At 43.0% G+C, this 23592-nt stretch overlaps 2 protein-coding genes across 3 annotated transcripts in view; both read left to right on the top strand.

Moving 5' to 3' along the window:
* Pip5k1b (phosphatidylinositol-4-phosphate 5-kinase, type 1 beta) overlaps positions 1 to 23592 on the top strand; it is a 261079-nt gene that overhangs the window by 74951 nt on the left and 162536 nt on the right. The gene's annotated exons all lie outside the window — the stretch shown is intronic.
* Positions 3448 to 5143, top strand: Fam122a (family with sequence similarity 122, member A). The gene has a single exon (NM_026520.3). The coding sequence runs from the start codon at positions 3566 to 3568 to the stop codon at positions 4418 to 4420; it is 855 nt and encodes a 284-aa protein (NP_080796.1). The 5' UTR covers positions 3448 to 3565; the 3' UTR covers positions 4421 to 5143.

The raw sequence follows: 23592 nt of genomic DNA, 5'->3' as shown, positions 1-23592 counted from the left end.
TAAGAAAGCAAAGATTCAATTTTTCAAAAAAGATTATCATGAAAGTTTGGTAGAGTACTGTAGGGTAAAGGCATGGAATGAAAACAAGTTGAAACTTCTAACTGGTATATTCAGGCATAAAAACAAATGGCATAGGTGTTTTATTTTGTGGGATTATCACAGTCACTGTACTTTAATAACATCAATACCTGGACATTAGATATGTGTAAATTATGACCAGCTTATTAGCAACAATAATTAGTAATCTTCTACAGATATCTTAAAGTCTAGGTCTTCACTTCCTTTTTTATGGATCTCTTTCTCTCTCCTCCCTCCCTCTGCTGTTTTAATGTACTATTCTTGCAGATATCCACACCTGACCTAAATCTTGGTCTAGTCTTTTGTGACTTCTCCCTTTTCATCCTGGGTAGAAAAGTGTCTCCCAAATACACCTCTTGCTATCCCCAGCTTTGATTTCAGAGCATCTGTCTCAGAGTTAACCATCAATTTCTCCCACAGTCCATGTGAAATTTATTAAGAGCAGCATGTTCTTAAATTGAGATCTTGATTTGAATGGGTTTAGGCCTTTGTTCTAACATATACTTGCAATTGAACCTCTTGAGATTTTTTTGACGACTCCCTCACTAATAATATCAATACTATTTTGTAACATATAACTTACAGATCAGTATTTATTAAACTGCAGGAAGTAGAAAGCGTGACTTTGAAGTGCTGAAAGTGAGTGGGAGTGAAAGATACTTAAAAACATTGGTGGGTTCCCCCTGCTTTGAAAGATGTGCAGATCCTAACGCATGGCTCTCAATGTGTCGTTTTTTTTTTTTTTTTTTTTGTCAGACTCTGAGCAGCCCCTACTGCCTCCCATGTTAAATATGGATACTTCTGCCAGATATTCGCAGGTCCATCCTCAGACTCCATCTTTTCCTCATTATTCTTCTCCAGGTCCTTCATCTATTAGTCAAGCTCACCGTGCTGCAGCCACCAGCTACTTCTCTATAAAGTGTCATCCACTAAAAGTCTACCTGCCTTTCAAATCCTGCCTCATACACTGCCTTTATCCTGCCATTATGCAAATGATTTCTCTGAGTGCTGAAGTGTCATTGCACTTAAAGGCAGCAGAACACATGCAGAGAAAGGCCTTGTACTCACTGAGGCCCAGCTCTCTATGTGTGTTACTAAATCCCTGCTTCTCCCTGCAAATTGGCATCAGGAATAATAGCTAACCCCTGATGCTGTTGTGGGCAAGGATTTAATGGGATATGGCATCGTGTAAATTAGTTCTTTAACAGGTATGAATACTTAACGTTATTTTATCTTCAGGATCCATACTTAGTAAGAACTTCAATTAAAACCTGTTTGAGACCAAGTGGAAAGATATATGGGCAGGGAAACAGGAGACTTAGCTTCAAGTCTTGGTTCCCACCATTAACAAGCTGTGCAAAGCTGACTGTCACTGACCTTTGTATCTTAAAACAAAAACAAAGCTGGTCGTAGTGGCGCACACTTTTAATCCCAGCACTCGGGAGGCAGAGGCAGGCGGATTTCTGAGTTCGAGGCCAGCCTGGTCTACAGAGAGAGTTCCAGGACAGCCAGGGCTACACAGAGAAACCCTGTCTCGAAAACAAAACAAAACTCTTAGCTCAAAGTGGCCAGATTTGTATATATAACTCCTCAAGCCTACCAAAACTGAAAACTCAACCTCCACCCCATGTACCTTTCCTATTCATTTGACATTACCATCTAAATTACCTATTTCTTTTTTTGTTTTTTAATTAGATGTTTTATTTACATTTCAAATGTTATCCCCTTTCTTAGCTTCCCCTCCAAAAATCCCTTATCTCCTCCCCGCCTCCCTATTTCTTTGAACACCGAAATTTAACCTATTGGCAAATCTCATCCCAGATGACATCAGTGGATCCCCTTCTCCCCATTCCCTACTGTTACAACCCTACCCCAGTATTCTGCTCTCTGTAGCAGCTTTCTACTCTATCTTCTGGCCTCCACTCTTGCCTCTGGCCCCCTTTCAGCTCATTCCATGGTGTTTAAAGCAAAAACCATGCTGAGTGTGGCACGATATGCCCTTAGCCCTACTTCCTTTGGGAGTGAGGTGAATCACTAGAGCCCAGAAGTTTGAGATTAGCCTGAGCAATGACTTAGTGAGACTCCATCTCAAACCATAACAGATAAAGCCCAAGCCTATTATTCCCCTGCCTAATACTGCTCAGGGACTTATAATCATAGGACTGGGCGCTCAGTCCGTTGACCTCTCAGGTCACCTGTCTCCTTCTTGATTTTTCTTTCCTTGTTCTTCCCCAGACGGGTGGGTATGTTGGCCCTTCGCATTGGTTGGAACACTCGGCCCTGCCCCCACCTCCCACAGTCCACAGGATTTGTCATTTACAACTGAACTCTGCCCAACTGCCCCTCAAGGGCTATATATAGGTAGTGCTTGACCACACCGTCCCACTTCTACCTCCAGCCATACCACCAAAAGTCCCCTATTTTCTCATCCCCCACTCCCACCCAGTAGAAACTGAATGTCCTCACACAAGTCCATTTCCTAGCACAGTACCTGGTACATAGTAAGTAGGTATGCCCGAATAGGAGACTTGACTGAATAAATGAACACATACAACTTCCCTGTTAATGAGATACAAAGTTTTGTATTAATTACATAAGCTAAAAATCTGTTGATCTATGAATGTGTCTTTTTTTTTTCTTTCATTGGATTCCCACACCAAGTGAACATTAGTATGTGCACGGTTAACGGCAGAAATATGACAACTTTTTTAAAAAAGATGTCACAAAGCTTCTTCCTCCCAACCGCCTTAAGTCTACTATTCTCTCTTGGCCCTCCCCGATTCTGTCCTAGTGTAAATCAACCTCCTCTTTGGCCTTTTCCCTGTAGGTTCTAATCCCATGTCTTCTTCCTCAGACCTCAGCCAAAGGCTGCTCCTGTACCCTAATATGCTTCCTTGAGAACGCCCGGGAGTTCATTGTTCTCAAAAAAAGCCCAGAACTTGCTCTTGTCCACCATCAGGCTAACAACCCTGTCCTCCTGGTTCCTGTCTGTCACCTAGCTGGGTAGCAGTGGCTCCCTGCTTCCAGTCCAGTTTTACAAAGCGCCGCCGTGGCCTCCTTCAGACTTCCCTCTGGGAAGCCCACCAGGCCGGGCCAAGCTCAATCATGAAGCCCCACATCACCAAGGGCCTATCTTTCTGAGCTCACACTTGCTTCATAAGCACATACACTTCTCAATGCCCCGGCCTCCGTAACCTGCCTTCCCGCGAGCCCGCGCCCAGTGACTATTTGCGGAAGAAACGAACACTGGAGTCGCCCAACCACTGCTCGCCCCCTGCCCCCGCCGCGGCGCCGCAGCCATGACGCACTAAGCTGGCGCCGCGAGAACGGGCGTGCCAGGGCGCCTGCGCGAAGGGGCACGCCTGCGCAGAGGCGCGAACCCGCTGACAGATTCTCGAAGGCGGCGGCGGCGGCGGCGGCCTTGGGCCGCGGGGAATGGGAGTCCCAGGGCCCTGACTGAGCACCGCCCCCGCCTCCCGGCCGCGCCATGGCTCAGGAGAAGATGGAGCTGGACCTGGAGTTGCCCGCGGGCGCGAGCCCGGCGGAGGGCGGCGGCCCTGGCGGCGGGGGCCTGCGGAGGTCTAACAGCGCCCCCCTGATCCACGGCCTCAGCGACTCGTCGCCGGTGTTCCAGGCCGAGGCGCCCAGCGCCAGACGGAACAGCACGACGTTCCCGAGCCGCCACGGCCTGCTGCTCCCGGCCTCGCCGGTCCGAATGCACAGCAGCCGCCTGCACCAGATCAAACAGGAGGAGGGCATGGACCTGATCAACCGAGAGACCGTTCACGAGCGCGAGGTGCAGACCGCAATGCAGATAAGCCACTCCTGGGAGGAAAGTTTCAGCCTGAGTGACAACGACGTGGAGAAATCCGCCTCCCCGAAGCGCATCGATTTCATTCCGGTGTCTCCGGCACCGTCCCCGACCCGGGGAATTGGGAAGCAGTGTTTCTCACCGTCCTTGCAAAGTTTTGTGAGTAGCAACGGACTGCCTCCAAGTCCCATTCCCAGCCCAACCACCCGATTTACCACCCGGAGAAGCCAGAGTCCCATCAACTGCATTAGACCAAGTGTTCTTGGACCATTGAAAAGAAAATGTGAAATGGAAACTGATTATCAGCCAAAGAGATTTTTCCAGGGCATCACCAACATGCTGTCTTCTGACGTTGCACAGCTGTCAGACCCCGGTGTGTGCGTATCTTCCGATACCCTGGATGGAAACAGCAGCAGTGCCGGATCTTCCTGTAACTCACCAGCGAAAGTCAGCACTACCACCGACTCTCCTGTGTCGCCCGCCCAAGCAGCCTCCCCCTTTATTCCAGTAGATGAACTTTCCTCAAAGTGACTCACTCATCTTGAATCCCCCTCCCCCAATGGAGAGACAAAAAAACAAAAACAAACAAAAAAAAAAAGAAAGAAAAAAATCAAGTTAGAGCAAGCACTGAACTTTGTCGATTACGTTAAAGCCGTTTCCTATTTGACTCTTCCCTCTTTTTGGAAATTCCTGAAATGTTATTCTAGAGAATTTCTATGTCAGGTTCCTGGGGATGCCCTTGAATTCAGTGTAGTAATATTTTCGGACTTTTTATCAATAAGTGTGTTGAAGCATACATTTTACGCTGCTAATATGTCTAAATACATATGTTATCCCTTGATTTTTTAAATAATTGAGAGCTCTATTTATTTATGGGATTATTAAGTTCTGATGAAAATATAAATGTTGAATTTCAGTTTAGTAAACTGATGTTTTAAAATTCCATAGTTCATGGCACACTAATTTTTGGTGTTTTCAATGGTTGCTATTTTACATCTACTGAAGAATTTACCTACTTACAGCTTTAAAAAGAATGTTAGTCATATCAGTCCATTGGTTGTCTAGTTTACCCAGGAGCCCTTGGTATTTAATGTCCTAGGCAGAAAGGTGGATGGGAGGGAAAAACGACAAAAGGAGAAATAGCACTTGCAGCAAATGTTTTAAAATTCAGTATATAAAGTAAATATTTACGGACATTTTCTAACACTTTTCATAGTAACTCTGGTAAATCACACTAATACAAGTACAGAAATGACAAGTTTCTTTGTGAAAACATTTTTAACCAGAAAGTGCATTCTTTTGGGTATAGTCCTAAACAAGCAGGGGGACGGTGCCTTGTAGTCTTAGCTCACATGGAGACAGGTGAAGGCAAGGCTCTTGCTGCCATCTCAGATTTAACACTTGTGAAATGTAAATGTGTGAGAAGCACCGTTGAGTGTTGGAGAATACCCAGACAGACGATACTCTCTCAATCCTTGATAGACTTGAAGCTATCCAGTCACGTCTCCATTCTTAAAATTCTTGCCAATGAGAAGCCAGAGCAGCTCGTGGCTGCTTTTTTTGCTCTGCCCATCTGTCACCTTCATCTTTTTCCCTTGCTCAGGAAGGAAGCAGTTGTTTCCTTGCCAACAGGTACTTCCCATTTCCCACCAAGCTAGGGCGTGGCTAGATAAAGGTACCTCTGACTTGGGTTTCTAACAGCGTGATACATCTCTGTAGTTGGAGTTATATTAACAGCATTGGAAATGTCAGTTAATTAAAGACCGATGATGATCAGTGGACAGTCACATCCATAAATCATCACTTAGGTTTTCTCTCTTTTTTTTTTTGCCAGGGGGTGGGGGTGGGGAAGTTTCCGAGACAGGGTTTCTCTGTATAGCCCTGGCTGTCCTGGAAATCATTCTGTAGACCAGGCTGGCCTCGGACTCAGAAATCCACCTGCCTCTACCTCCCAAGTGCTGGGATTAAAGGCGTGAGCCACCACCACCCCGGCACTTAGGTTTTCTTACAGGTAGAAGTATGGGCTGCTTTTTCTTTTACAATTAAGATAAACAACAAATGCTTTTTATACTATACTTCTTTACAATACTTCATCTGTCCTAGAAAGGTAAGACAGATTGAATGAATAACAGACCAAAAGAAAAAGGTTCAAAACAATACTTTGAGAAAGACCTGACAAAAATTCCAACTTAACTTTTTAAAGTTGCCACCTACAGACTTTAATAATGATGTGGAATTTTTAGAACTCTGAGAATAAATGGAACTGGTCAACTCTTGACAGTTGCATCAGGTTTCTGTGAAATGACATCAAGGGTAAGATTGTGTCTGTGTTTAACATTTTGGGGTAATAGTCTGTCTACTTGTGCTTCCATCCTGATTGTTTCAGTTTAAACCTACATACCCAGTTTCCTTTCAGGTACCTTGACCTGCTTCCAGGGGAACTTTTAATAGCCTCACAACAAAATCTCCCTCCATACTTAATGTGTTCCTGCAGGTCGATGGCATCCTTGCCTCATTTCCTAAACTAGATACCATTGGCACATCTGATGTCTTCCAATTAAATACACATAACCCCCGAGCTCTGTCAGTTTCTGTCAGTTTTTAGATCCTGCTCCAACTCCCCTGTGTCTCGCCTCTCTTTTGGCTTGATCTTCACCACTGCTCAACAATGATTTTATTACAGTATAAACTTGATATTTTTTTCATTTTCATACTCAAAAACTATATCTTTTATAGTTCTTATAGTTTAGGCAGCCCTGTAAGGTCTTTGTTGGTCTGGTTGTACCCTAAAGTTACTTCAGTCCTCTCAGTACTTACCTCCCTCCTGCTGCAGATACTAGACTACTTGATAATTCTTAGAGATATATTCTTACATGTTTACACATTTAAAATTTGTGTGTATGTGCGCACGCGTGCGAGTGTGTTGTGTACACATGGAGGCCAGAAAACAGTTTGTGTGAGTTGATTGTCTCCTTTCACAGTGTTGGTTCCAAGGATGGAACTCAGGTGGTTAGTATTGGTACCAGGAACCTAAACTTACCCTTTGAACCAACCCTCCTCATCCCCCTTTTTAATCCACATGAATTTCTACTGAAAACTGTGTATAAATGGATTACTAAATACTTAAGTACTGTCTATGTGTATATATTTAAAACCAGAAAGATCTGACATTCACTATGTAAAACTCTTTCTACAGGTAACATCCACTGACAGTTTGGTGTGCCCTCTACAAGATGTGGTGCTCTGCATTTTCCTGCATATCTGTGTATGGAGATGCAGGGACTCTGCTCTCTTCGTTTCTTGTACCCTGTGTTTAATCACTCACCACGTCTTACTGATTTTATCTCCTGGAATCTAACTCCTGGTTTCAATCTCTGCTGCCAGGAATATCCAGGCTATTGTATCCTTCTTGGGCTTCTCTCCTGCTGGTGCTCAGCATACTTGCTCCCGGCTGCTATCTGATGCTTTGTTCAGGGTGAGGCTCTTCGAGTTGTTTGTTTCCTATTATTATTTTTATGAGTGTACCTAAATATTGGTTCCAGCTCAGGGGGCTCTGAAGGAGAAAAGAAGCCCTTGCCTCCTGCCCTGTCTTCTTGTTCCATCCTCACTAGCTCTTTGTATGTATGTATGTATGTATGTATGTATGTATGTATGTGTGTGTGGTGGCCTGCATGTATATCTGTGCACCATGTGCCTGCCTGGTACCCAGGGAGGCCAGAAGAGGGCCTCAGACCCGATCCTCTGTAACTGGACTTACAGCCGGTTGTGAGCTTCTGTGTGGTTGCTGGGAATCGAACTCAGGTCCTTGGGAAGAGCAGCCAGTGCTCTTAGCCTTTGAGCTATCTCTCCAGCCTCTACTTCCTGATTTTTAAATGCCCAGTATTTGCGCTTATCTATGTCCTTTGCCAGGTTATTTCTACAAGGCATGAATGCCTTTATGTTCTAAGCTGCTGCTTGTCAATGGATGGTAAATCTGAAATAAGCTAAGGCTCTAAGAGTCTGTATGGATAATTTTCATCACCATAGTAAATTCAGCCATTCCTTCTTAGCTCACGAGGACATTTTCTTCCAAAACACATTTTTAAGACACTAGTATTGCCAGTTCTTAAACATTGGCCTAAAGCAATTAACAGCACTTAGTGAAAAGTCCATTTTGTCATATCTAATAAAGTTCTGCAGTATATTTTCTTTTATTGTGGCTGTTTAAAAATTACGAATGAAAGAAATCACAAGGTTTCCAAACAAACCCAAGGTTACTGGATGCTGGGGCCTTTAAGTGTACTTACAAGTGCTTGCCCTGCACAAGGACCTGCGTCAGATTGCCTTTCGGTCATTCACAATGACTAGGTCAAACTGGTACATAACCCACCTCAAGAGACCACGTGAGACGGTTGATAGGAAAATGGAGTCTGAACTTAGGAAGAGACTGAGCAAGGACCCCTGTAGCTGTTGATTTGCTTTTGGAGTAGTTTAGGGGTGCAGAGGTGTGGAGGAAGACTCTGTGTGTGTGTGTGTGTGTGTGTGTGTGTGTGTGTGTGTGTGCGTGTGTGCAGGTTATGTGAGAGTGGGGTCAGCAGTGAATGAGATGCTTAGTGACCTGAGAACGTGTAAAAGGGGGGGCTGAAGAATGAAGGGAAGGCTAACCAGGCCACACTGGATTTCATTTAAATGAACACAAAGAAGTGAGTTGAATTGACTACGTTTGGGAGTCAGCTAAGTAGGTACTAGTTAAAGTGGACTGTGACACAATCATTCCTTGGAAAGTGCAGTAGACTCAGAGGCATTGAGGATGGTCAGAGAAGAGAGTAGAAAGTAATGGACTGCCCCACCTTTTCAGGGTCTAACCTGATAATCTGCCATACCAAAGGATGTGGAGAACCTGATCTTTGGGGTACTTTGGACTGTATTTTTTCACAGATGATTTTATTGAGCTAGAAGAGCAGCCCGAAAGGCAAGCTTCCACCTGAATTTCACTTACTTGATATACATCTGTGTCATCCTGCTCCTGACAGCCAAGATGCAGTTTGTTGACACCTAAGTAATTTTTTTTATCTGGATAATTGAAGCGTTATATAAAATGTAATGAAGCGCTTTCCGTGTAACCAGCGTATTTTAGGAGCTAGTTTTCAGGGTGATCATTTTACTGTTTACCTGGGATGAATGCTATGCTGGCCCTTGTTTTCTAAATGAGGAAACAGAGGCAGCATGGTGGGGACACTTGCCGGGAATCCCAAGCTGGAAGTTGCGCAGTTGGTTGCAGTCATCATGAAGAAACCGCAAAGCCAGGTTACTGTGGTCAGTGGATACATGGCCCTAGCAACAGTGCTGGACAATGAAGGAACATTGCATTGACAGCTGGCGTTACTGTGTGCTTCTGAGCAGTTATTTCCCTCTGTAACTTCCCCTGGATTCATGTCCAGCTCACTGGCAATGCTCCCTCTCTCATGGGGGCTGCTTTTTCCTCTGGAATTTAAAAACCTTGGGTAGTTTCTTCAGTGAAATAAGGCTATCAGTGCCTGGCAGCCACGATTTTCAGCTGACAATTCTCACAAGACCCTTTACCTTCCTTGGTAGGGAATCATCTAATAACATAAAATTTTGTCAACAATAATAAAAATGAGTATTAATATTTATATTATTTACATCTAGAAGGAAGATCTCAATGCAGCATTCAGTATGGCCTCTGACACACACACACACACACACACACACACACACAGAGAGAGAGAGAGAGAGAGAGAGAGAGAGAGAGAGAGAGAGGTTTGTTTTCTCACGTCCCATTTTTAATATTTCCCTTAGAATTTGGTTCCTTTTTGTTTGTTTGTTTGTTTTTTCCCTGATAATTTGTTTGAGAAGACCCTGTTCCCCAGCAAGCTAGGGCACTTACTAACTGTGTTAGTGCTGCCACTTCTCCTTAGGTCAAATGATACATTTATTTAGAATGACAGAGTTCATTGTCGTTATTGTGTTACAGGAGACTATCAGGAGGATTACCCCATCAGAAGTAAAATACTAAGCTGTACGTAAGGACGTCATCCCAAAGCTTTGTATTTTAAACTTATTTGCTATCTGAAAGAATAAGAGCTATCCAACCCTCCCTCTTAGCTTTTTTTTTTTTAAAGATTTATTTATTATTATATGTAAGTACACTGTAGCTGTCTTCAGACACACCAGAAGAGGGAGTCAGATCTTGTTACGGATGGTTGTGAGCCACCATGTGGTTGCTGGGATTTGAACTCTGGACCTTCGGAAGAGCAGTCGGGTGCTCTTACCCACTGAGCCATCTCACCAGCCCCCCCTCTTAGTTTTTTATTGTTTTGTTTAAATAAATACAAGATTTGCTGCTCTGTTGAATATATATTTCATAGATTTTGTTATGTTACATTTAAATTGATTGGATTGTTTTTATCTTTACTGTTCTGAGGAAGCAAAGGCAAGAACCAATCTGAGGCTTCTCTCCTTACTCCTCCACCATTTTTTTTAAAGCTATTTTGTACACATTTAATTCCAGCACTCAAGCAGCACAGATCTCTCTGAGTTCGAGACCAGCCTGATCTACAGGACAGCCAGGACCACACAGAAAACCCTGACTCAAACAAACAAACAAACAAACAAACAAACAAACAAACAAACAAAAAAGGGGGGAAAGGCAGCTATAATGTATGTGGTAGCTATTCATACCACACTCCTTTTGTTCCTGAGTTTTAATTTGCCCATGTTGAACTTAAAGAATAAATTCTCGTAGTAATATGGACATTAACTCATGAAAAAACTCTAAGTGTGGTTCAAACTAGAACCCCCAATGCCCATCCTCACTCATCTGCAGTAGTGAGACAGGGCACTCTGCTTTCCCTGGCCTGACTACCATCTAGGGCTTAGCTAACCAGGCAGCAGTGAAAGACAAGAGTGGAGAAAGAGCTTTTGTGCCCCAGCAAAGCAAGATGGTTGTTTGAGGTAACCATTCTTCCTCCCCCTGGCTTAAAGGACAAAGAAAGATTTCAGTGTTGCTGTGTACAATCACTGAAAACTCGTGTGACAAGTCGCTATTCAGGGTCAGTGTCTGTCCCTTCCTCGAGTTCTATGAGCTCTCACCGAAGGAGCAGGTTTTTTTTTTTAAATTTTATTTATTTATTTATTTATTTATTTATTTATTTCTCTTTGGCATTGTTAAATGTCTGGAGCTGTCACACTGGACCCTCCTGTTAGTAGAGAGACAGTGTGGCTTTCTTGAACATGTAGGTATTCTTCGTTTTTCTTCCTCCAAAATGTAAAGTCAGGCTGTGTTTAAGAATCACTGCAAGTTACTCTCTTGATGTTGTCTACTTTGAATCCACTGAAGGAGGGGATGGTAAATAATGACACTAGCATTAAGAACCAGGTGACTTGGGGTCAAGAATTACAATTCCATCTTGCCATTTGGGAAAAAAACAAACAAACAAACAACAACAAAAAACTCTTGCAACCTGAGTTAAAAATCTTGTACGCTTCTCAGGGCTTCCTTTACCACACTGCTTACTACAGAGTGGAGTCAGCTAGAGTATGCCCCTCTAATGACTGACTACCACTTAATTCTAAGATTAAATCAAAGCAAAAAGCGTGAGAGACAGCCTGTCCTCCTCCACACAGCTTCTGCATTCCAGGACTGCCTACACAGTCACCCGTAGATCCTGCTCGCACATCTGCCTGTGCTTTCTGATAGCCTAACAAGACTCTTCCTCCTCCTCCTCCTCCTCCTCCTCCTCCTCCTCCTCTTCCTTCTTCTTCTTCTTCTCCACCACAACTGGTCCCTTAACAAACTCCTTAAAAACTTACCTAAAGGGGCACAGGGGTCCTGATGGTCCCTGGTTCTTCCCGGGCCTCTCTGCGGATTGTTTTCATAGACAGGACTTCTTGTCAAAAGCACAGTGGACTGAATTCTACTCGTGTGCTTCTTTGCCTCTTTCCTCATGCAAAAGTAGGAACAAAGTCTTTTACTTTAGTCCCTAAGACCTGAGCATAGCAAGTTACTTACCCAAGTGTTTTCAAAGTGGATGAATCAGTGAGTACATGGATAAATGATAATTTTTTCTGTTTGTTTGGTTGGTTTGGTTTTGATTTTGTGATATTTGTGGTGAGATTCTTTTTCTTCCCATTAACTGTGACCGAAAGTGACTGGAAAGCTAGTTATTAAGCACTTACTCGGGAACACTGTGCCTTTAAGTGAGGAATGCAGTAAGAGTCTTAGTGGAAGGAGTCTAGTCACATGGCTGAGCTCTTAATAGCTTCCTAAGAGATCAGAAGTTCATTCATTAAGCCATTTTTATGTGAAACCCTATTATGAGGCTCCCACTGGTCCATAGAATATATTAATGTCTCTTAGGATATATTAATGTGAAAAGCAGAGACTCCTGGTCAGCAGGACACACGTTCTGCTTATATTCTAACAGGGTGGAGAGGAGAATTATGTGTGTACATATATGTAAGGGGTAACTTGCCTTACCCCTTATAAGGCGGTCTAGGAAGCAGGAATAGAAGTGCTTTGAGTGAAAGTGGGCACCATCACAGGAGTAAAGCACAGAAGTCTCATGATCGGTTTTAGGGTTTTGTAAAGAACATGATTGAAAAGTTGAGAATTGATTTAGGGAAAAGGGCAGGGTAGAAATGGAGTTAATTAGGAGGCTTTCCAGCAGTCCAGGTATGAGATCACGGTGACCTGGACAAGGTTGAGGGCAGAGGGGTAGCCGTTCAATTCTAGATGTATTTTTAAAGGTAGAGCCAACAGATTTTGCTGGCAGGTTTAAGGTGGACAGGCGCAAGGGGGAGAGAACTCAAGAGCGGTTCTGTGGATTTGAGCCTGAGCAACAGAAAGCATTGGAACTGCCATCAGCTAAGACTTGGGAATAAATTTGTGAGTGGAGTGTGGAGTGGGCTTACAGCTAGGGCTGTGAAAATGCACACAACTGATATCCGCAGTTTGGATGTGTTTTTAAAGGGGGTGATGTTTATTAAACATCTGATTTGGGGTGAGGGTCAAACAAGTTAGATAACCGAGTCCGAAGTTCTGGAAAGAGGACCTTGCAAACACACAGGAGTTATCTGCTTTGTGGGTACATTTAAAGTTGAGATTAAACAAGTCTGCGAAAGGGTTAGGCAGCAGTAAAGAGAATCTAACTAAACCTTGGGGGTACACCATGACACTGGAAGGTCAGGAAGAGAGGGAAAGAGAAGGAGCCATGAGGGAAGTAAGAAACCAAGGAAGTGCTGGGCCCTGGAAGCCATGGGAAGAAATAGGCATGGTTGGCGATCCTGCCCACTGCAGAAGGTCTCGCAAGTAGGGTGAGAGAAGATCACTGAGCTCAGAGACTCAGTGACATGGGGTCACTTCAGTGGAGCGCTGGGGGTGGGAGGGAACCTGATTAGAGAAGCAGGGAGGAAAAGAACCAGAATCAGACGATGGGGGAAAGTCAGATGGGGAAAAGTCAAGTGGGGAAAGACAGAGGAAAAACAGACAGAAGAAAGAAGACGTTCAGATGGAGGAAACACAGACATAGGAAACTCTGTCTGAACAAAGGCTTGAATTCTCCAGGCCAGAGAGCATCTGAAACGTGGGGTAATTAGCTCCCTCTTCCTTTCTTGTTGAGTTATTACTAAGCAATTTACAGTAAATATTCCCTTACATTATATATGATTGTAGTTTCAGAAAAATACATGGGGAAAAAAAATCAACTGACAGTTTTCTCCCCTCCCCCACGGTGGCATTTTGTAATGAAAAATAAATCTATAAATTAGTGTTTTTACTGCAATCCTGAGCCAGCCATTAGAGCTAAAAGCTTATGATTCATTTCCTCATGTCTTGTCTGGCTCATTTTATTCCCTTGTCATTTTTTTTTCTTCATGACTTCTTTTCTACTTATAAATGGAAACTTAGTTTCATACCCGTGGCATAATTATTTCTGTAAGTTTGGCCCACTTTCTTAGCCTAGAGATATGCTCTTCTTTGGTGAGTGCTGTGAATTTTTAAAGTAGTTCATGGTCCGCTTAGATTTCACTTAGTGACAGAGATTTTCTGTTTTAGTTGTTATTATTCCTTTTAAAATTATGGCTGAAGAGTGGGAGAGTTGGGTTATTTTTCTCACCTAGAACTGCTCAGTTCTAATCATAAAATGTCAATCATAAAACGTCACTAGATTTCATCTGGAGCATTTGTCAGTTTGTTCTGGTCCTTTGCAGATGACTTAGGGACAGCGGGGCCATGTTCATACCCCAGAAGGAAGAACGCCTTCTGGAAGTATTGATCTCGGTCCTGAGGCTGCATTGTGACCTTTCAGACACTGTCAAGCACTGCCTGCTTGCTCTTCGAAGTGTCTCCTGACTCTTCCGCTGGGTTCTTTCTGAATTTCTGAACTGCCTATTGCTTGAACCCTTACTTTGATGTTTTGTTGTCTGTCTGCCTTTGTGTGAGTGGTGTGTGTGTGTGTGTGTGTGTGTGTGTGTGTGTGTGTGCATGGTATGTCTGCTTGATGTATGTGTGTCTGTGAGCGTGTGTAATTTAGTATGTGAATGTGTTTATGGTATGTGTGTTTAACTGTGTGTATGTATGTAGTTGTGTCTATGAGTCTATGTGATTATGACTAAGAGGTATCTGTGTGTGAACATGTGTGAGTTTGCATGAGGTGTCTATATTCGAGCATATATGTGGGGGGTGTGCATGGGGTGTCTTTTGTGAGTGTGTATGAGGGTGTCTATGTGTGTGTGTGAGTGTGTATGAGGGTGTCTATATGTGTGTGTGAGTTTGTGTGGTGTCTGTGTGTCAGCATGCATGTGCCTGGTTGTGACCATGTGTGGGGTATCTGTGTGTGGTCTGTGAGGATTAAAAGAGCTCAGCCCCTACAGACTGGTCAAACCTCACTCGCTTTCCTATTTCCCAGCTTTGTCATTTTTGGCAAATAAATCATATGTTCTTGTCGTCTCACCTATTAAACTAGAGTAGTTTCTACCTCACAATATCATAGGGATTAGAAAGGGGGGAAAACATAAAAGTATTGTGCAAACTAGGGACAAGCAGGTGGAAGTATGAAATAGAAGAATATGTATGTATATATGAGGGGAATACCCTTATCCTTGTGGCACACTTCCTGAAGGAAGGGACCCTTATTGACTCTTTCCCTTCCGCTGATCCTCAGCTGTGGAGAGCATGGTGCATGCTTGTTGGTGATGGCAGATGCTCATGGAGCTGCAGTGTATGTGTCTAGACAGGTTTTGCACTCTGGTGGGCGTGTTAGTGTTAGGAAACCTTTCAGCCAAACACACAATGCATAGTCTAGGGACGAGATCAGTCTAGCGGCCCGGGGTTCCACATAGATCATCAAGTATTTGAGAAATCTGCCAGCTTAGTCCCTCATTATTCATGTTTTTTGTAGTGTAGAAATTGGCTTTACTTTGAACATAATTCATTACTGTTTATAAGTTTAAAAGAGGTGCTTAAATCACATTCACTTTTGAGCAAACTTTGATATGCTATTTACTTAAATAGTGTGCATAAAGTTAAAAGTACAAAAAAATAAATAGGCTAAAAGCAATGACATACCCTGTGGATGTAAACCTATGCTTTTATTTAAAAACTAGAAATGTAATGAATGACTCTTCCTGCCTTGCCAGGATTTCAGACCCTCTGTGATTAAACACACTTACGTGATCTTCACACAGACCTAGCCTCCTACTGCTACCCATCAGCAGTAGTAGATCAGCCTGGAGAGCTTTCTTTGCTCAACCTAACAGAAATCATGAGCAGGTAAGGCGAAGCTCTCCCAGTGATGGAGACCCATAGGTTCTCATCTTAGGCTGCCACTCGAATGGTGGCTATAGCCACTTTCACTGCTGTTTCTGCTCAGCTGCCACTTTTGCCACACCAGTACCAGTTCAACCCTTTCTCCTAATGTTAAAGCTCAAAAATAGGGGAGGAAAAATGACCCCTGGGAGAAGCTAATGGGCCTGGTGCTGCAGCCAAGGGCAACACAGGAGGATGTCTCCTGGCTGACTCAGAGTGTTGAGCCAAACAACCCAAAGCCAGTGGCAAAGGTGCCAATGATGGACAGCCCCTCATGCAAATGGAGTATTGTGTTTATGTCAAGGATAGGTTCTCTATTTGACCACCATGAAGTGGTCTCCAGTAGCCCACACCAGGATAAAATGAGCGCTAGAGTGTGGCAAGCCTTGTGATGGGAAAGCATCCAACGTGACTGTTTGAACCAATCATCACTAAAAAGTTGTTGCATGATTGAGCTCAAGTTGTATGTCCCTGGCAAGCAGCTGTGGCTGTAGAATGGCCTCCTCAGGATAGCCCATGGAATCGTCAAAGCAGCAAATGGTCCAGTGCTCGAAATAGACAAGGGATTGGTCTAACAGCTGAACGTTGCAGAGTCAAGTCATGCTGATCTCCCAGTAACACTAAAGCAGAGCTGGCGATAAAGGCACATCACTAATGTTGAGACTATTGAACCGATGTGATCCATCTCATTCTTATATACTTGTCTCTGTTCGTTGCTTCTTTCCCTTGTAATGTACTGTATTTGTTAACCTCGTTTGCCAACTTGATTGGCTTGAGAAGACCCCTGGCTAGGTGTGTCCTAGAGGGTGTCTCCAAAGATGATTAAGGGATGATAAGGGTTTTATTCCTTCTGTATTACATGTATAATTGATGTTTTAGATATTCTTCTGTGTCATTTTAATAACTGAATGTTATTTTCTTCTGTGGGTGTGTACTATATCATTATTGCCCAACAGTCACTGTCTCTCTGGGGAGGCTTGAGATTTCTGTCTTTAACGTAAGCTGTTTTGATAGACATCTAAACGAACTTAAAATCTGAAAACCACAGGTACAAGACAAAACCACGAGTTTTGTCTGGCTTAGTCATGGCCAAGGCAGCTGATAGAAGAAAGACTTTCTTGGGGCTTACAGTTGCAGATGGTGAGTCTGTAACCATCATGATCAGTAGGCAGGCAGATGTGGGTCTGCAATGGTAGCTGAGAGCTTACATTCTTACCCACAAGTAGAAGGGAATGGTGTGGGCTTTTGAAACCTTAAAGCCCTCCCCCAGTGACACGCCTCCGCCAACAAGACCACACGTCCTAATCCTTCCCAAACAGTTCCACCATTTTCAGATCAAACATTCAAATATATGAGCCTCTGGGGCCATTCTGATTTAAATCCCACCTCATTGGCCTTGCCAATATAAAATGACTGCTATGAGAATTTGATTCAATTCTGTTTGTTCTTAAAATATTTCTTAGCTTGGAGTGATTTTTTTTTTGGCAGTTGTGTTTAGAGTTATTTTGTCACTGGAAAAATAAACCAAATGTTCTCTGAAAATAGTCTGTATTTCAGATTTTAGTTTTTTTCAAATGGATCTGGGATAGGCTTTTTTCCATTGATCCAAACTGGGATTTTTAATCATGGATATGGGGGAAACGCTGCTCTGAGGTCTCTTTTTAAACCAGAGTGACCAGAGATTCGAAGCTAGGGATTGTTCTGGGAGATCCGTGATCATTACACTTTTGCCATTCAGTGGTGAGAGGCTGGGGACTGAGGTGGGAACAGGGGACAGTAAACTAATGGCAGGTTTAATATCTGTCCTGTGAGCTTAAAAGGTTTAAAGTCAATGTCCTTCATCTTCCATGGCTAGGGCAAGCTGAGATCTCAGGTTTTCTAGATAATAGGTAAGATACTAGATATTTTCCTCCACCTACAGGAAAGTCATTAAGACATTTCAGAAAGATGAGTGTTTTGACATTAGAGTTAGCATATCTAGTGACATGCAATGAAAGTGACATAATGTACGTTATGACATCATGTCTGTATTTCTTCCTCTTTTTTTCTTTTTCCCCTTCCCTTTTTCCCCCTTGCTCTGGCCCCACACGCTCCACCCCCTCTCCCCCTCCAACTCCTGCTCCCCCAACCCCCCCCCCCCCGGGTGGTACACACATCATGCACTTGCTTGCTTGGATTTTGTTTTTTGTTTCTTTTTGGTTTTTTTTTTATTTGTTTGTTTGTTTGTTTGTTTGTTTGTTTGTTTTGAAACGGGCTCTCTCTATATATGACCTTTGCTGGCCTGAATCTTGATATGTAAACCAGCCTGGTCTCAGACGCACACTGGGATTAAAGGCATGCATGTGGCATGCACTGTATCCAGCCTACATTAAAGGCATGCATGTGGCACTGTATTCAGCCTACATTTTCTAGGTTTATGGATATAAAAAATGGGCAATAAAGCAAGAATCAAGATGTTTGTTTTAAAATGTAAGGATATTTTGGATTAGGGTTTTTGTCTGTGTGTTTTTTAATGTTTTCATTTCTCTGTATTTCTGCATTCTCCATATTTTTTTTTTTCAAATACGATCATTGTTATTCTGTTAGGAAATTGCTAAACCATTTTATCCCACAAAGTAAGAGGCATGCATATGGCATAATCAGATGTTCTTGTAACTATTTCCTGTCTCCGTGGCATACTTTTCCTCTAACTTGGATTTAATTACTTGCAAATTAAGATACACAAAGAGATTAAGAGATAAAATGTGCAAAAAGCATGCGGTCCAGATTATCTTCTAGATGCCTGCGTGTGCTGAAGATCACTGCGCACAATGCTGCCTTAGCACTGAAAAGGCCTTGGGCTGCACTTTCTCAGGTGCTGAACAAGGAAGATTAGCAGTGGCAGGAAACAGGTTTGGACTAAATAGACAGATGGGCTGTAAGAAACTAGTCTTATTTAAGTATTTTCTACATTAAACCGGTGTCTACTGGGGGTATATTACTACCATGAAATTTTAAATAAATGGCTTTTCATCCACAATGACTTTAGTGCCCTGTGTGGTAGCGCATAATAGCCAATGTGGACATTTGAAGATAAAAAATGTGTTAACGCTCATATCTGAATTAAACTCACGCAAAGTATGATGGTTTCTTTATTAATTCTGGTCTCCTTTTGTAAGGAAGGATTTTTTTTTAAGTTTAGAAAGTCTAATTAACTAATTAACGAAGCTTTGGGGAGTGATAATTGGGACGAATTTCTGGTAAAGTTATAAGCTGTCAACCTGATAAATATTTCCCAAGCATGTACTATGGGCCAGCCATTACATTTAGTGAAGAACTTTAGTGTATAATGTACACATTAAGCCCTTGACTAACATTGTAGTGAGGGGGGATTGCAACAGAAAGATGATAAAATCACTCCTAGTTCCAAATGTTAGGAAGGAAATAGCAGAGGCTGCAAACTTGAACCATACTGAAGCACTCTTCCTGCTTTGGGAAGAGTGGCTAAGGGGGGATGTCAGAGGCAGAAGAAGATGGCACATGCACACCCAGAACAAGGACAGGATGGCTTATTGGAGCAGTTCAATTAAGCTTTGCAGGCTAAGGCATAGAGGAGTATCGGGTGGAGCTGCAGAGATAGTAACGTGGTAACAGTGACTGGATAAGGGCTTAGGGAACAAGGAAAGGAGGGTGAATTTTATTACAGTGGGAGGAAGGCATTATGGGATTCACAGAAGGGACAAGTCTAAGCCAGTTGTTTTGTTTGTTTTGTTTTGTTTTGTTTTGTTTTTATCATTTTTGTCACACAAAGAATGGTTGCGGAGATGGAGGGTGGGGGAGTTCGGGGTGGACCAGTTAGGGCTGCTACATTTGTCTAGCCAAGACATGTTGATACCTAGGCTGAGGACAGCGGCCAAAATAAAGAGGAAAAGTGGCTTTGAAGGTTCCCAGGATGTAAGGGAGGGCATTCCGAAAGGCAAGAATCTAGATTAATTCCTAGCTCACTGAATTGAGTGAGAAAAAAGAAAAAGATTAAAGGAGACCAGACGAGGTGGAAACCCCAGCGAGCCAGCAGTACAGAGGAGTATGAGATTTTTGTGTAAGGCTTAAAGATGTGCTATGCCTAATCGGCTTGTGATGTTTCAAGGGGAAGTCTCTTTAGGGCAGTGGTTCTCAGCCTCTTAACACTGCAACCCCAACCATAAAATTATTTTTGTTACTCATATATTTTGTTATTCATAACATTTTGCTGTTATGAATTGTAATGTCAATGTGGCCTCATGAAAGGATGGTTCGGCCCCCAGAGGGTCCTGAGGTACTGGCTGAGGACCACTGTTGTAGGGCTGTAGGGCACAGGAGTTGAAGGCAAGCTGGCTAAAATGACATGTGATGCCAGACAGGGTGGTGCGTGCCTGTAACCTTAAAACCCAGTGGCTTGAAATGAAGATTTTTCATGTAAGACCATCCCTGGGTGCCTAGGTTGGAGCAACCTAGCAAGAAGTTGCCTCAGAGAGGGGAAAAAAATTATATGTGAGAGAGCCAATCTTCCCATAAGTTTTATTTGAAAAGACATTTGAGTGGAATGTAATACATTTACCAAGGAGGTAAAAATACAAAAACTACTGGAAACTACAAAACATTGATAAGAGAAACTAATGACTGTATAAATGAATGGAAATTTGTCTCATGTTCACATCTTAGAAAAGTCAATATGACTTAGATGTCTGTATCGCCCAAAGTGATCTTCAAACTCAATCCAGCCCTTCTCCAAATTCCAATGGAATTTTATAGAAATTAGAGTATCCTAAAAATCTTAAGGATCTCAGATATACAAAGCAATTTTTAAAAAATGGAGTCATCTCACTTTCTGACTTCAAAGTGTATTGCATACAACAGTAGTTGAAGCAGTATGGCACTGACATAACAACAGACACAGAGACCTATGCGATGGAATAAGACTCCAGAAACAAACCCAGGTCAGCTGGTCCTCAGCTAAGATGCTGGAAGTTCACTCTAGGGGAGAAATAATGTATTCAGCAATTTGCAGCAGGAAACCTGAGTATCTGTATGCAAAAGAATAAAGCTTACATTATACATGGAAAGCAACTCAGTATAAAATCTTAATAAGATCCCAGAAAATGTAAGATTCCTAGAAAAAAATAAGTAAAGAATCATGAAATAGGTCTTACCGTGGTTTATTAAATATGGCTCAAGAGGAGAACAACATCAAATTTAGCTTTTGTCTAACAAAGGAAACCACCAGCAGCATGTGACGGGAACCCACATCATGCAGGTTAAGGGGGAAACCCTTGGCAAACATACCTGATGTGGGATTTGATCTGAAATGAGTGACGGGGTAGAACTGAATGGAAGAGAAAGCTGTTACCTTAGGGTGTCCAGAAAGCATGGAAAGGAGACTCTATAAATCAATAGCCAATGTAAGGATGACCTAGAGTTTAAAATCACAGAACACATTTGTCCCTGTCAGTTCCTTTAAGGAAATAAAAATGATGCTTGATGTGGGTGAAGATACTTCAAATTGTCAGTTAGAGCCTGAGGCTCATGGCTAAGTTCTTCCTTTCTTCCAAACTGTAGGAGTTGCCATGGCTCTATAGTAAGATTACAACGTTATCCCTGCTATATACTGCAGTAGGCCACGTGAAAGACATGGATTGAGTCAGGGTAGACTGATTCTCATTGGAGACAAGAGCAAAAATCCAGAAACAGCTTTCCAGTTAAAGATCGCTTTGCTTGGAGCTTGTAAATACATGCCTGTAGAGTCATTAGAGGTTATTTCCTGTGCTAAAAATTTTTGAGATCTTCGCAAAATCAATAGGAAGCCACTCCAGGAGTTGAGAGAAAGATGGGGTACATTTTGCATTACAGAAAAGTCCCTTTTAGTAGTAGCTGTCCCAGACAGGTAGACTAGTTAGGAGTCTAAGGAAATCATCCATGGAAGAAATGATGTGGTTTTTAATCCAGAGGGTAGCAGGAAAATGCAGAGAAAGTTTAGGTTAAAGAATATTACAACGATGGGTTGGGAAAAGTTGATTGATCAAGTGCTGTGTTAAAGACGAGTTCTGAGGGCTTTTGGCTTGGGTGTCTGTAGCAGGATAGGATATGGCTAGCTGGGATGGAGTTCAATTAATTTATCACACCTGTAAGACAAATAGGAACCCTGCAAGCAGCTATGTCTATACAGCCTGAGCTCTGAAAAGGGTGTGGGTTCAGGAGTATCTGAGGGTCATTTCCTATAGATTACAGTTGAACCCATTGCTAGTGGGGATTATGCAGAGAGTGGTTAGGGGAGGGGAGGGGAAGAGAGACTACTGGAAGACTGAAGAGCATTGAGTATTAGAGAAAAATAGAGAGGGAGGGGAGGAAGAGAGAGAGAACTTGCCAAAGACATGAGAAAGATGAGAAATGTTCTGAGAACTCGAGGGTGGGTTGAACATAAGTAGTCCTTGCTGTATCTTCTCTGAAGTCGCCCCTCCATAGAGGATGGAAAGCTTATGGCAAGGGTCTAAGATGCTGATAAAGCTTGCTTGCCTCTAGAACTCCTCAGACTTAAGCATCAGTACCTCAGTAACTGAGAATGTCAACTCTCCTCCCATAAGGAGCAGATGAGAAACACCTGGGTAATATTAGGGTAGGCAAAGGACAGCATTGGTGTGACTGGTAACCAATGGAGTTTGGACCCTTAGTAGAAGAGGACCAATTGTTTAAGGAGTCAATCCAAATTTGAGAGCTTGCAGGCTACTCTGAGCGCCAGTACCCCAGAGAACGCAGGGAAGATCCTGAATGAGAAGAGCAAACGAGCCTACTTGTATCCCTGCCATGGCCATGGGAATGCAGCTTGAGGCTTTCTTGTCAGTAAGTCTGGGAGGGTGACAAAGACTATCCATTAGTCCTTTGATGATTTTGACCTTAAATGTAAGGAGAGTGAGACAAGTCTGGAGCTTGGAAGCAGGATCAGCAAGCAGAAAGGGAACATGGAGTAAGGGTTCCTAGAGTTAAATTCTTATGTCTTCTGGTTGAAGAGCCCTATGAGAGGAAGAGGCTCAAGGCTATGGGAAAAAAGCATGTCCAATGGGAGAAGACTCAAACAGATGTGTGTTAGGGAGTATGTTGGCCACTTTTGTGTCACAGTGACGAAGTTACCCGAACTAGACAACTAAAAAGGCTTATTTTCAGAAATTTCAGGATTGGCCTGCTTGCTCCATTGTTGCGGGCCTGACAAGCACATGCTAGAGCAAAGCAGCTGATTTCATGTTGGCCAGAAAGCTAGGACAAGATACACTTCAAAGTCATGCCCCAGGGACCTCCTTCCTTCCAACCACACTCCACCTCATACCTCCCATCACCTCCCAATGATGCCATCATATCATGAAACCATCAAGGGACTCATCTGCTGATTATCTCCGAGTCCCCAGGATCCAATCACCTCTCAGTGCTTGGATCCACCATCAGGAGGCCAAGCCTTCAGTATATAAGACTTTGAAAGTGGAACTCACCATAGCTACCATGAAAGAGCCAGCAAAGCATACCTAGCCATGAGAACAGAGACCATGGACCAAAAAGAATGGGTGTGGTCCCCGAGGCCACATGAAGGCAGGATAGTAAACAAAAGGACCATCATTCCTCTGTGAAGCAGGAGCAGGATGCAGTTATCATGCAGGAGGCTTAAGGAGAAAAATGGGGTGGTCCATGGCAGGACTAGCAGACTGATAAGCAGGAGAACTTTGAACCACTGCATTGACCACGTTGGCACTAACATTGTGATCTTTGAAAAGTCATTTAGCCTCTCAGTTGCTTCTGTGTTCCCTGTAACCAAGCAGTGAGCTATAACTTTGGGTTATTGAAGGGATTCCATGAGTTAATCCACACCATACAAGAGTGCTATTGCCTGTAACTGTCA

Source organism: Mus musculus, chromosome 19, assembly GCF_000001635.26.
Source record: "Mus musculus strain C57BL/6J chromosome 19, GRCm38.p6 C57BL/6J".
Lineage (NCBI taxonomy): Eukaryota > Metazoa > Chordata > Mammalia > Rodentia > Muridae > Mus > Mus musculus.
The sequence above is the reverse complement of the archived record's forward strand: the minus strand, read 5'-3'. Positions and strand labels throughout refer to the sequence as shown.

Coding starts and splice junctions, on each gene's coding strand:
- Fam122a (NM_026520.3), top strand. CDS start 3,566: ATGGCTCAGGAGAAGATGGAGCTGGACCTGGAGTTGCCCGCGGGCGCG.